Source organism: Rattus rattus, chromosome 9 (genome assembly GCF_011064425.1).
Source record: "Rattus rattus isolate New Zealand chromosome 9, Rrattus_CSIRO_v1, whole genome shotgun sequence".
NCBI lineage: Eukaryota > Metazoa > Chordata > Mammalia > Rodentia > Muridae > Rattus > Rattus rattus.
The window spans coordinates 1,619,883-1,634,699 of NC_046162.1; the positions used below are offsets into that span (position 1 = coordinate 1,619,883).

General features: G+C 45.9%; 1 protein-coding gene across 1 annotated transcript in view; it reads right to left on the reverse strand.

The window, feature by feature from the left end:
- Window positions 1–14,208, reverse strand: part of LOC116909120 (ATP-binding cassette sub-family A member 17) — a 79,346-nt gene extending 65,138 nt beyond the window's left edge. Inside the window, exons 1-4 of the mRNA XM_032912596.1 lie at window positions 14,006–14,208; window positions 12,880–13,141; window positions 1,769–1,896; window positions 651–816 (exon numbers count right to left, since the gene is read on the reverse strand). Of these exons, the coding sequence (XP_032768487.1) occupies window positions 651–816; window positions 1,769–1,896; window positions 12,880–13,141; window positions 14,006–14,059 (610 nt within the window). The 5' untranslated portion in view covers window positions 14,060–14,208. The remainder of the gene's footprint in view (window positions 1–650; window positions 817–1,768; window positions 1,897–12,879; window positions 13,142–14,005) is intronic.
- Window positions 14,209–14,817: the final 609 nt, after the last annotated feature.

Below are 14,817 nucleotides of genomic sequence, written 5' to 3' on the forward strand. Positions count from 1 at the left end.
TCTTCCTTCTGGTGCCTAACCACACCCATCAGGCACAGTCTAGTGTGGCAGTAAGCAAAGTGTGTCAGTGCTGTGTCCTCCAGTGTCTGGGATGCCTTTTCTGGCAGTAACCTTGGAAGCTGCCGTTATATCAAGATGAATTCCCACATAGCATCCCTAACAGTCAGCGGCGGACGTTCAGTGCTAGAGACAGAGCATGGGGCTTTGTACATGCTAGACAAGTACCAGTGAGGGACACCCCCAGCCCAGGAGTAACTCTCCTAAAAGGAAAAGGAAAAGGTAAAGGAGTTGTCACTTTATATGCATTTTGACAGATTAAAGAAAACCGCTTAAGTCGTGGTTTGTAGAGAACGCTTTAAAAAGCAAAACATTAGAGACACAAAACACCATACTCCTGGTTCTTGTAATGTTTTCACCCTTTCAAGCAACTCAATGTCATTATGCACGATCAGAATACACACCTGCTGTTTTACTTACACTGAAATCCAGCATTTTATTGACTGCCATGTTTCCCAAAGGCAGCTCCTTGGACCTCTGCTGAAAGGCTAATCTTAGCAAGCATTCGGTTAGCAAAACAGTGTCACAAATGTGTGGTTCAGGGCAGAGGGGCTGTGCTCACGGTAATGAGACAGGCTTCGGGGTCTCCTCACCAGGGTGTCCCCCATCGGCGTATGAAAATTCCCGGGGTGCTTGGCTTAGATTGGGAGGGTAAAGAAAAGCCGTGCACCAGCCTTCTATATCCTCTTGAAAAAACAGATGCCTCGGCGGGGATATAGAGTTCCTCTGGACATAACTGAAGCGCAAGTCATACTTCACCTATGAGAAACAAGGGGAAAACATTTGGCCATGAGGTCCTGGAACCCGGCCATCGTATGGGGCAGAGCAAAACCGTTAGGCTTTAGCTCTAACTAGAGAAAAGCCCACACGGGCGGGTGTCCCTCCTAGAACCCCACACTGCTCTTCCCCATATTTCTCTGGAAAGTGTCCCTGGGACCTACATGGGAGACGGTGATGGGCTGGAGGATACTCGGGAACCCGTTCACCTGGACCTCAGCCCCAAATTTCTTACCGAAGTACCGTCACCCTGGGGAAGTTACTTCACCTCAATTATTACGCTCCGTCTTCCTCACGGGGTGGGGGGTGATGATAGGAGCCCATAGGGTCATACAACATGGTGTCTGACATGCATGTGACATGAATGCATGCTTGTGAAACATTGTTTTCTATTAATCGCAGGGCAAGTTCTAAAGGTCACTAAACAGCCTGCCTAAAGCCAAAGCTACACATGAGTGTTTTGCCCACTGCAGAATATAAATCAAATATCCCTGTTTAACATCTTGCTCTTTCTTTAAACACACATGCCTGGCTACCATACCTAAAGTCTGTTAGCTGGGTAGGAATGAAAATTAACTGACCCAGTGGTAAAAATCTTGCTCCCAATCTACCCAACTGCTCTGTCCTAAGCACTTTACATGCATAAACCCGAAACTCATGTGCCAGGCAAGATTCTCTGTGGCCAAGTGGTGGAGTTGAGCAGTTGAACATGATCCATGCTGTACTGAGGACAGACACTCAGAACAGATATCTTTTAAACCTCCTGGAGATAATCGTGGAGTGGGTTGTAAAACATGGACGTGGATTATTCATCCCCCCCCCATATAAAATGACAAAGCTGCCATAGAAGAAACCCGAGGGGGTGACTGGCTTGATTAACCCATACTTGTGGGGTCGTCGCATAGTGGGATGGTTATAGGATGGATTTTCTTACCACAAGTGGCAACGGTTCATTGCTGCTATTGAAGTCATGGTGAAAAACAATTCCCACCAGGACGTAGAAAGACTTGGGATCCTTAATGATATAGTTTTCAAATAAAGACACTGAAGGGAAGCCTAGAACTGCAGAGAGGAAAATCCAGTCAGTGAACAAGTAGCTGGGCATGAAAGCAAGCGTTGGCATCACCCATCCACCTAAGGAGACTTAAGATCCCAGCTTGTTTCTCCAACCAATCACCCAGTCATCCTGCAAACGTGTGAGCAGAGAGAGAAACGCAAGAAATAAGACCAGTTAAAGGGCGTGATTTTTAGCCGGGCAGTGGGGGTGCATGCATTTAATCCCAGAACTCAGGAGGCAGAGGCTGGTGGACCTCTCAGTTTGAGGAAAGCCTGGACTACAGAGCGAGTTCCAGGACAGCCAGGTCCACCCAGAGAAACCTTGTCCTTTGTGGTTATGATTGTTGTTATTTAGTTCAGAACTTATACCAGAAACTGCCAGCAACTCTCTTTGGACATCAAGGAAGCAATGCTGAGGAGGGGAATTGAAGTGGGAACTTAAAGGTTCTTTGGAAACTCAGTTGTGTTTTGCTGGGGCAAATACATGAAGGAATGTGGACACAGGTGAAAGGCTAAGGAAGACTCGTGAAGAAATGTGTTGCTGAAGCAGGAGAAAGGATGTTCTGCTAAAGCAAGTGCATGAAAGGACATGTGATAAAAGATTCTTTGCTAAAGACACGCATGTATTGGTCCACCTCTCATTGCATAGTTGAGCTGCCTTTGTCAGGACTCCGCAAGAGAGAAATGCATCAAAAACAAAAAAAACCAACCAAACAAACAAACAAAAAACTTGTGATGGCACGCAGCAGTTTCTTGCTGCTTTCACAGACTTGGGCTGACTGGCAGAGTGATGTCAGTTGAGACCGATGCACACGCTGAGGCAAGACCAGTGGAAGACACATGATGTTTGAAGGGAGTATAAATGAGACTCGATGGACAATAGAACTTGGCTGGGCTAGGCTTGCTTATAGAGTTAGCTGTGCAATGGTTGTTGGTCTCAAGTCTTAGCTGATCTTTGCTTTGCTGAGAGAGACATAGCGTAGAACTTTTCCTGGTGTTCCTGTTGGCCTGGTCCCTCCTGCTGACTCGAGCTGAGACTGAGGCCTGGCTGTCTCTGTTAGGTAGTGCCACCACTGCTGATTCACGTTTGCTATCCTAACTCTACCCAACTGGATTGCCGGTATATCCGTGAAGTGTTTGTGGATGGATTGGGCTGCTGCTGCTGACTCCTGTGAACTACCAATTTCCAGAAAACACAGATGGGAGTTGCTCCAAAGAACCTTTCTAAAGCAGGTCCACTCTGCTCCTGTCTCCCTATCCTTTCTTTTCCACTACCTCTGGCGGGGTGGTGGGCTACAAGGGAGGTTAAAGCATTTAAGCTCCATCATTAAAAGTAGACTTTGAAAAAATTAAAGTTACAGGGAATAGTTTGCTTTGTTTTGTTTGTTTTCAAGACAGAGTTTCCCAGTGTGGCCTAGGTTGTCCTGGAACTCACTTTGTAGTCCAGGCTGGCCTCAAACTCAGAGATCTACCTCCCTCTGCCTCATGAGTGCTGGGATTAAAGGTGTTTGCCACCACTGCCTGACTGAGAGAGTAGTTCTTATTGTGTGTGTGCTATGTGAATGCAGAGTATGTGAGGGTCACAGTATCATTTGTGGCATTGGTTCTTGTTGTGGTTTGAATAGCTATGGCCCCCATAGACTCATGTGATGGAGGGCTTGGCCTATAAGGAATGGCACTATTAGGAAGTGTGGCCTTGTTGGAGTAGGTGTGGCCTTGTTAAAAGAAGTGTGGTGCTGTTGGCTTTAAAGTCTCCTTTGCTCAAACTACACCCAATATGGTGGTCTCCATCAGCTGCCTTCAGATCAAGAACTCTCAGCTCTTCCAGCACCATGTCTGCCCGAATGCTGCCTTGCTTCCCGCCATGATGATAATGGACTAAACCTCTGAACTGTAAGCCGGCCCCGATTAAATGGTTTCTTTTATAAGAAGGCCATGGTGTCTCTTCACAGTAATAAAACCCTAAGACGGTTCTCTTCCTCCACCTTGATATGGATCCCAAGGATTAAACTCAACTGTCAGATTTATGGGACAAGCACCTTTATGCATGGAGCCATGACACTGACCATACCCTTGAGACGTGGATCAAGCTTTATTGTTTGTTTTTTTGGGGTCAAGAATGTTGGCTTATGGACCATGGCATGTTTGTGGTGGGCTTTCTTTGAGATATAGAATGAGGTGTAAAAACAAGGTTTTGAGAAATACATCTGATGTCAGGTTGCCTAACGATATGACAAAATTTTAGTAGTCAAGAATGACCAGGCCTCACTGACCAAGGCCAAGCGAATTAGGACAAAACAAAGATAACTGTTCTCAGAAAGATTCCCCACCCCTCCCTGTGGTGAATCCCGAGAACAACCACAAGATGTCATCCTGACCCTGCCTGACCACCAAGTTCTTCCCCCCCCTTCTAAGGGACTTGCCAACTTAGCCCTTTCCCAGTGATTCTCCAAGGCCAGGTGTAGGGCTGGATGAGGAAAGTGACTAACTAGGCCAAGAACAGCCCCTTGAGCAGGCCAGCCAATACCTGACAAGATCCTTTGTCCTGTGTACCATCAATGAGAATGGGCCAGCTAACCCTGTTGCTGAAGTCTGCCCTCTGTAAGGAATAAAAGTTGTGTGCTTTTTGGGTTCAGGGTTGTTGCCTCTCCCTGCGTGGATGAGCAACCCCACATACACGGGTCATTAAACCTTTTGCCATTGCAGCGCTCTCTCAAGTTATGTTCTGTGGGTTGCGCTCCTGAAGTAAGGCCATTTTGGGGTCTTACAACAGAGGTGTCTTTTTTTCTTTTTTATTGGTGCTTTGTGAATTTCATATCATGTACCCCAAACCCACTCATCTCCCCCCACCCCCATACCTGCCCTCCATCCTTGCAACATCCCAGCAAACAGAGAGAAAGAGAACCTCAGTGGAAGTTGTAGTGTGTCACAGTGTGTCCCACAGTATTCCCTTATGTCCACACCTCTTTGCTTGCAAATGTTCATTGCAATGGTTTGTTGGTCTGATCCAAGGCCTCTGGCTTCTGCTACTCTATCCTCCTTTCTCTGGGATAACTCCAGCTTGTGTCAAATTGACACACTCTATCGATAATGGAGCCTCACTGGGACTCCTCTCGAGTTCCTGGGGCTGGAGAGATGTCTCCGAGGTTAAGAGCAAAGGAACAGGTTTGGGTTCCGGCACCTATATGGTAGCTTACGACCAACTGTAACGTCAGCCCCAAAGGATTTTTTTTTTTAAGATTTATTTATTATATATAACTATACTGTAGCTGTCTTCAGACACACCAGAAGAGGGCATCAGATCCCATTACAGATGGCTGTGAGCCACCATGTGGTTGCTGGGATTTGAACTCAGGACCTCTGGAAGAGCAATCAGTGCTCTTAACCACTGAGCCATCTCTCCTGCCCAGCCCCCCAGAGGATCTTATACCCTTATAGGACCTCCACAGGTATCAGGCACATATGTGGTACACAGAAAAGAAAACCCTTAAACATAAAATAAAAATTAATGTTTTTTAAAATCCCTGTATTTACAAGAAATTTAAGATTATAATTTTTTTCTTTTCTTTATATAAAGAGGTGAGAGGGCTTCTGAATGACCATTTCATTTCTTTCCTTCCTACTCCCCCTCCCAACTCCCCTTCCCCAGATTGGGTTTCTCTCTGTAGTTCTGGCTCTCCTGGAACTCATTTTATAGACCAGGCTGTCCTTGAACTCTGATATCCACCTGCCTCTGCCTCCCAAGTGCTGAGATTATTTTTAATTATTATTTTATGTGTATGAGAGTTTTGCCTGCATTTGTGAATGTACACCACCACATGTGTGCCTGGTGCCCTCGGAGGCCAGAAGAAGATATCGGCTCCCCTAGCACTGGAGTTACAGATGGTTGTGAGCCACTGTACGGGCCGGGAATTGAACCCAGGTCCACTGCAATTACAGTCAGTGTTCTTAACTACTGAGCCATGACTTTAGCCACTGTCTTCTTCACTCATGTCATCTTTCCCTCTGGATTTCTGCAAATTCCACCTCTTCCCAGTCGTCCTTCCAGATAATAGCTCTCTTTTGTTGTTTGTTTGTTTTTTAAGACAGGGTTTCTCCTTGTAACTCTCTGGCTGCCCAGGAATTTACTCTGTAGACCAGGCTGGCCCCAAACTCCCAAGTGCTGGGGATTAAAGCTGTTCACTGGTACCTCTCCCGCCCCCAACTCTCAAACCCCTAGCTTTAAAGAAATCCCTTTTAAAACATACTATGTCACAGGACTTCTTTCTTAAACCATTTTTATGGCTGCCTTTTTGTGTGTAAGAAGGAAACTTAAACACTTTAACATGTTCGGCAAGGTTCTGAATTACATGAACTCGATTTAACTTCTCAAATCCATCTCGCCTCCCTCTCACCCCAACTCTCCATTCCTCTCTTTAACTTGGCTTTCTGACTTTCAGGTATCTAAGTGCTTGCTGACTCTGGGCCCTTCTGCTCTCCGCTGCCTGCACAGCCCCCTTGCTCCTGGAGGCGCTCCCTGCTACTGCAAATGGCTTGCTCCTTACCATTGTCTTAACCAACCGACTCCCCCAAAGAAGAGTCGTTTTCATTTCACAATGTCATTAAGGAATGAATTGAATTAGAATAGTATTTTAGTTACTGGGAAACAAGAAACAACACTTCCAGAGCAATGCTTCTCAAAAGACGTAAGAACTGTCCTCTGTCTAGTGAAGCAGGTAGGCCAACCTCAGATCTTCACGGTCCTCTCCTCCACATACAGTCCCCCAGGCTCATCCCCAGCTCTGTAACAGACTACCCTTGTGGCCTCTGCTTGCTCTCTGCCTCCATTCCCAGGGGACTAACCAGACCCTAGTAGAACTCCCTGCTTTCCTCCTTCCTGTGGACCTTCTTAGTGCCCTCCTACACACACACTTCTTCTAAGTGCCAGCTTCCAATAACTAGAAACACATTTTACCCAGAACCCACAGTGGGCACAACTACCAGGATCCCAGAAGAGCTCCCTACCAGACAACACCCACCCACCACACCCTCCTGAAACCCAGAAAAGGCAACAGAGACCAAGGAGCGAAGCGTTCGCTGAACAAAGTTAAGATCAGATAACAACTAGCAACTAGAATTCCAATCATCCCAAATCCAGATGCCTTGACGCCAGTGTGAAAACCCTAGTGACAGGCAGGACAGTACAAGTCCACTAGAGTCCAGCAACCCTACCCACCATAGTAGGTCCTGAGAATGGCAGCCTAGCTGAGGGACAAGACAAAGACCTTAAAATAGTCCTTATGAAGATGATAGAGGTCCTCAAAGAGGAAATGAATAATACCTAAATACAATCTTTGAAAACACAAACGTCAGTGGAAGAAATAGATAAGACATAAGACAGGACAAGGCCTGAAAGTGAAAATAGAACCAATAAAGAAAATCCAACCCAGGAACTCAAACAGGAATCTTAGAGGCAATCAAGAGATAGAAGGCTCGGGTTGGGGATTTAGCTCAGTGGTAGAGCGCTTGCCTAGCAAGCGCAAGGCCCTGGGTTGGTCCCCAGCTCGGAAAAAAAAAAAAAAAGAGAGAGAGAGAGAGAGAGAAAAGAGAGAGAGAGAGAGAGAGAGAGAGAGAGAGAGAGAGAGAGATAGAAGGCTCTCAGGCATGGAAGATGGAGGGAAGGGGTGGTGAGGGTGAGCCAGCCCCAAGGGAGCAACTCCTCTGCAGTGAGGTGGAGATGGGGGTAGAGGTGTGGGGGGGCGGGTGTTTAGAGATGCCCTCTGTCTCCTCAACCCTCACCATCTGAGGGGACCCTACACCTCACTTGGTCAGCACAGTAGAGCTGGCCCTGGTGGGGGAAGTGCAGGTGAACTGGCCCCTAGGGCATGAGAGCAGGAGAGCTGACCCCGTCTCTTGCCAGTGTCGGCCTAGCCAGAGCAGAGCTGGAGAGTTTGTCTTGTGGTGCAGATAAGGGAGAGCCAGTGTGCTGACCAGTTCAGCCACCACCCAGGCCTAGATCTAAGACTCTGAGTTGGCCCACCCAAATTCTATATCACCTGCGAGTAGTTGGGATGTATGAAAGGTGCAGGGTCTCCGTGACACAGGGCAACAACAAGATAACCAGGAGGAGTTCTGATGAGGATCTAATACTGATGGTGTCTCAGACGTCAGAGATCTCGAACCAGATCAGTGACTCATTGCAGGTGAAGGTGTGTGGACAGAGGGATAGACTGTGGGACACACCGTGACACACTGCGGCTTCCACTGAGGTGTTTTCTGTGCTTGTTTTGTTGTTTGTGTGAGTGTTTTATTCTGCGGAGGAAGATTACAAGGGGTTTATGAGGGGAAGTGGAGATGAGCAGGACTGGGGTGCATGATGGGAAACTCACAAAGAATCAATAGAAAGTTAAAAAAAAAAAGAGAACAACCCAATTTAAAAGAAAACAGATGTAAACAGCAAATTCTTAATAGAGGAATCTCAAATGCCTGAGAAACACTTACAGAAATGTTCAATATCCTTAATCATCAGAAAAACGCAAATGCAAACTTCTTAGGGATTTCAGAGTAGCCAAGATCAATAAGATGAGTAACGGCTGTGGAGTAAGGGGAACACTCCTCCATTGCTGGTGGGAATGCAAACTTGTACAGCCACTATGAAAATCAGTGAGGCACTCGTTCCTAAGGAAGATGGGAATGAATCTACCTCGAGACTCAGATATATCACTTCTGGGATATATCACCCTCAACAGATGAATGGATAAAGAAAATGGAATATTACTCAGCTTTTTTAAAAAGAATAAAATCATGACATTTATAGATAAATAAATGGAACTAGGAAAAAAAAATCATCCTAAGTGAGGTAACCCAGATCCAGAAAGATAAATTTGATATGGATTCCCTTACATGTGGATATTAGCTGTTAAGTCCATGATAACCGAATTACAATCTGTAAAGCCACAGAACTTAGGTATAGAGTGAGGGACTAGGGGGATGGACAGATCTCCCTAGGAAAGGGAAATAGAACAGATCTTATGGATGGGAGGGGAGTGGGACTGGAAGAGGAAGAATTGAGTGGGGGAGGGGAAGGGTAGAGGGGGTTAAGGGGGACTTGGAAGAGAGACAACTAAACTTAGGAGCATTGAGGGGTACAATGGAAAACTACTACAGAGAATCTTCCTAGAGTATATGCATACACAAAGGTGATCGAAATGACATCGCCAAATAAGGGGAGAGACAGAGCCCCAACCAGTCGTCTCTTGTTACTAAATGAAGCTTACCGTACTGGAAATGAATTACATCTAATTGAGTTGTTGGTCAAAGGGGTCCCATGGGAACCCCGCAAAAAAACCCAGGCTGTTGCTAAGACGATAGGTTGCTCTCCACAAACTGACCACAGAGTTCTACTGCTGAACACAATACTTATGCTCGCTGAACATGGAGAGGTCAAGCTGGCGCCTAAATAGATCCTTCACCCCTACACGCTAGTGTTTTGGTATAGGAAGGCGCTCTGCGTGATACTGAAGAAGCCGTGTAAGCAAGAGCTAAGCCACAAAACCTTTGACCTAGAATGGTGTCCTGACGGCACAATGTGCTACTGTAGTCAATGGTGGCCTAAGGCTTGTGGAAGTGGCCGATCGGTATCTGACTTAACTTAAGATTCACTCCAGGGGTGGAACCTGTAATCGACACTGCTCGGGGGACCGAGAACCTGGGACCAGAGAGCCCAGGGACCTGGGGTAAACCAAACACTACCATTCTACTAAAAGAATTAGCAATAAAACCACTAGTGATATTCTGCTATACTCAGAGGTTAATGCATTGCTTGGCCATCATCAGTAAAGCGTCTTCCTGAAGCAGAATGGAACAAATACGGAGACCCACAGCCATACCCTCCGGAGAGTGAGACCTCGGAACCCTCAGTCCTAAACAGATGTTTCCATCAATCCCTCCCCTCGGGGCCCAGGGAACCTTGAGGAAGAGAAGGCATAAAGAGTAGAAGAGCCGGAGGGGACGGAGGGCACCAAGAGAACAAGGCCCTCTAAGTCAACAGGATAGACGCGCGTATGAGCTCACAGGGATGGAGGCAGCGTGTGCAGAGCCTACGCGGGTCTGCACTGATGCTGCCTGCCCCAGTGCTGAAAGGAGAAGTGGACCCATGCCCCCATCTTTAACCCGGAAGCTATCTCCAATTGGTAACCACTTCCAAATGCAAAATTTAATTTTCTCCAAGGGGTCTCACTTGGGGAAACAAACTACTCTTAAGGGTAGGCCATGTGCCCAGCAGAAGATGGCTGACAGGAAACAAACCCAGTAGCATCTTTAGAGGGTCCTTGTTTCATAACGTCGCATCATAATGTCGCAACATGGCTCTTTTTGGCTTTTTTTTAATTCTTTTTTTTCGGAGCTGGGACCGAACCCAGGGCCTCGCGCTTGCTAGGCAAGCGCTCTACCACTGAGCTAAATCCCCAACCCCTTTTTTTGGCTTTTTAAAGTTGTGTTATTTTTATTTTATTTTATTTATATATGGTTTATTTTTCTCTCTCTCTTTACCATTAGGTCCTTGCTTAGACTTCCAGTTTAGTGTTTTTATAGGATTCCAGAGTGTGCAAGCATTTGGGTCTCATCTATATCAGTTTCTTGAGTACTTTCTTGGGCTCTTTCTTTCTGTTTGTTTGATACTATTTCTAGGTGTTAGCTTTTTTTTATCATATCATATTATATTATATTATATTTATTATAGAAGCTTGGTTGTTTTCTAAGGAGAGACAGAAAGGGGGTGGATCCAGGTGGAAGGGAGGTGGGGAGGAACTGGGAGAAGTAGAGGGAGGGAAACCATAATTAGGATATATTACGTGAGAATTTTAAAAAAATGTATTTTCAATAATAGAAGAAAAAAGAACTGTCCACATTGAGTGGCAATAGAGCTGGGAGTTAAACAACCTTTTTTTAAAACTTGTATTCTATATCTCATTAGAAGAGCTTTGCAATAGCGTACGTATATCACAGTAATTTTGGAAAACCTCTTGGGCGAACTCCACATTTGGAAAATTTCTATTCATTTGGTCAAACTGCCATATTCAATAACTAGTTACTGGGCCACCTACTACATAGTTCTATTAGGGACATGGTGACAACCAAACCAGACATGGTTCTCGCCCTTCTGAAGATGGAAGAGAAGTGAGGAAGGGCACATTGAGGCACAGAAAACTGTAAGGATGCCATTCAGACGCTTATGAAAATAAAGAACAAGGCAGCGGAGAGAAACAGAAAGCTGCTTACTTAACTGCCTCCCTAAAACCCAGAGAGACTGGCACAGCAGTGACTGGTGCGAAGCGATCCACATGAAGAAGATTCTGAAGAAAGCAAGAGAAAAGCTAGAGAGGAAAGCAGGACATAGGTTGAGAGACTCTGTGCGTTGGAAGCCATAGAAGGGTCTGAGCAGGGGATGGCAAAACACCAGCAGCCTTTTGAGTGCCTTTCTGCCTCTGTTTGGAGAGAAGCAGAGAAGCCTGCTAGAATCTGTGAGTGCTTTCAATTTTAGATTAGTTAGAGATGTGCAATGTATTGGCTGGTTTTGTGTGTCAACTTGACACAAATTATCAGAGAGGAAGGAGCTTCAGTTGAGAAAATGCCCCCATGAGATATAGCTATAAGGCGTTTCGTCAATTAGTTATCAGTGGGAGAGGGCTCAGCCCATGGTGGGTGGTGCCATCTGGGTTGGCAGTCAGTAGATTCTATAGGAAAAAAGGCTGAGCAAGCCAGTAAGTAGCACCCCACCATGAGCTCTGCATCAGCTCCTCCTCCAAGTTCCAGTCCTGCTTGACTTCCTGTCCCAACTGCCCCAATGGTGGACTACGATTTGGAAGTGTAAGGCCAATGAACCCTTTCCTCCCCAACCTGCTTTTTGGTAATGGTATCTCATCACAGCAAGAGAGATGGCTCAGAGGTTAAGAGCACTGACTGCTCTTCCAGAGGTCCCGAGTTCAAATCCCAGCAACCGCATGGTGGTTCACAACCATCTGTAATGAGATCTGATGCCCTCTTCTGGTGTCTGAAGACAGCTACAGTGTGTACTTCTATACAATAAAAATAATAAATAAATCTTTTTTTTTTTTTTTGGTTCTTTTTTTTGGAGCTGGGGACCGAACCCAGGGCCTTGTGCTTCCTAGGCAAGCGCTCTACCACTGAGCTAAATCCCCAACCCCACAAATAAATCTTAAAAAAGAAAAAGAGAAACCCTAACCCTAACTAATACGTGTAAGAATTAGTCAATCAGTGGAGAGATGGCTCAGTGGTTAAGAGCACTGACTGCTCTCCCAGAGGTCCCGAGTTCAAATCCCAACCACATGGTGGCTCACAACCATCTGTAATGAGATCTGATGCCCTCTTCTGGTGCTGAGGACAGCTACAGTGTACTCATAAATAAAATAAGTTAATCTTTAAAAAAAGAAAAAAAGTTAGCCAACCAGAGCTACTGACTAATAGAAAATAGTAGTGTCCCAAGAGTGAGTTAACTATAAGTAGCATTTAACATTTTAATTGCCATTTAAACCCTGTATGCAAGCCTCTGTAAAATAACAAAAACACAGCATGGGCCACTTTCCTTCAACCACCACCTCAGACAGTCTTTAGGACGTGGAGACCCCAGATTTTGAAGCACTTTTGTAAGAACTCTCAGGAAAACAACTTCAAACCACACTATTAAAATGCCCTCCCAGGATGGCACGATGACCCCAGCAAACCTGACAACCTCTGAGTTCAATTCCCAGGACCCCCAGGTAGGAGAGAAATGACTCTGGCAAGATGTCCTCCAACTTCCACTCAGTCACGCGCCATGGCATGCACACATACACACATCTATACTCACGGTCACAAAATAAATGAATGCAATAAGACATGTTATGGAGACACATACACACACACACACACACACACACACACACACACACACACACACACACACACACACAAAAGATGGAAATGCCCTCTCCACCCCATCTTATATCTGACCTTCAAAGTCAACGGTGAAGGTTTGCTCCACCACTTCAGTAACGGCTTTCAAGGTTTCGCTCTTGGAAGGGATATAAACCAACTGAAATTTACTTTTCAGAGGGTAGTTGTGGAAATATACTGGCAGTAAGCTGACATCGACTGCCGGGTAGTTGGTGTTTGCCTTGTGTCTTGGCATACTATTCAAACGAAGATACAATACAATTGCAGAAAACAGTACTGGCATCAACGTTTCCAGGACAGTTACCAGAGTCTTCCGCTTCTAAACCAGAAACAGCAGCTGTGTGTTAACCGCAGACAAAAACCCAAGTGTAAAATGTCTACCCCGGGGCCAGAGAGACCTTCTCAGTAAGCACTATCCCTACAGTTGAATAAACCAAGAGGTTGGAAGGCAGAAAGATCAGAAATTCAAGGTCATCCTTGGCTACTTAGGAAATTCCAGCCCATCCTTTGACATAGGAGACCCCCACCTCAAAAAAACAAACGCCCCATTTCCTTTCCTCTTGCTTCCCTACACGAAACCCGGAGAAGAGAAAAGGACAGAATGAGAGCAAGCATCCCCACTCAGCTCTTCCACACCATCAGTGCTTAGAACGCAACAACAGGGGTTGCATTTAACAATGGGAGTTAACGGAGTTACTTTGCGAGCAGTTTTCACAAGGGAAGTTCATCGTTGTTCTTCAACTCACTATTAGTGACTGTGATGTCAACCGGACAGAGCCTAAAATCACTTGGGAGACAGGTCTCTGGGTGCCTGTGGGGACTGCCTTCTGTTAACTGAGGTGAGAAGATTTGCATACTGTGAGCAGAGCTGTTTCCTAGGTAGGTCCTCAGACTGTGTAAATGGGAAAGGGGGACTGAACAGTACGAATTCACTGTCCTTTGCTTCCTGACCATGGGTGTGACAGGATCGGCCGGTTCAAGCTCCTCCCACAATCACCTTCCCAACACAATACCTCTACCTCTAAACTCTGCCAGAACAAACTCTTTCTCCTTTACGTGACTTTTGTCTTGGGTGTCTTGTCACAGCAACAGGAAGAGAAACTAAGACCGAAACTCATTTAACTTAAAAAAAGCAGCTATTCCCGAGGACCTACATCTTCCCCGCAGGTAAGCATTTCCTTACCTTTAAGACGAAGTTCTTCCAGAGAAGAAGTTTTAACTTCTTGAACGGGGCCATTTTTCTTTTCCCAGTTGAAGAAGAGGCTCGACACTAGTCAGGAAACAAACTGAGAAAATGTTAAGAAGGGTTCTTCCAGCTAGACTCAGTGGTGCACACCATTAATCCCAGCACTTGGGAGGCAGAGGCAGGTGGATCTCTGTGAGTTCGGAGGCCAGCCTGGTCTACGGAGTGAGTTCCAGGACAGCACAAGCCACAGAGCAAGACCCTGCCTCGAAAAACACAAATTAAAAAAAAAATTCTTTTCACACTTTATTAACATTCTTCTTGTGACCTTTTGGAACGCTGTCAAATTACTTTCCTCCTCTCCTATTGTTCCTTCTAGGTCTGTTAGGCGGATCCTTCACAGTCACTCCACAGGTGACCTCACGTTCCGACTTTCTACCTTCTTTTCTCCAGCTTGGACTTTGACTCAAGCTCTTTTCCCAAAGATTCAGCTTCAGGGTGTCTGTCCCCACCCCCACTGTGTTTTATCTCAAAACTGCCCTGGCCTATTCATGGACCTCCTAAACAAATCACCCCACTGTCTCCCCTTCACCTCAGCTCCTGTCAGCTCCGGGCTTCAAGTTAAAGGTTATTATGGCCTTCTCTTTTGAAGCCTATTGTCCCAAACCTATTTGTCCAGTCTTTGAGACGTTTCCAAAGTCGACGCCTTTCACACCCTTGATTCTTATCACCCTCACCCTGCCTGACTTTTGGCAGCAGCCCTGGCGGTACAAACGCGGTATCTGATCTCGCCATTTTGCAACTCATTCTCT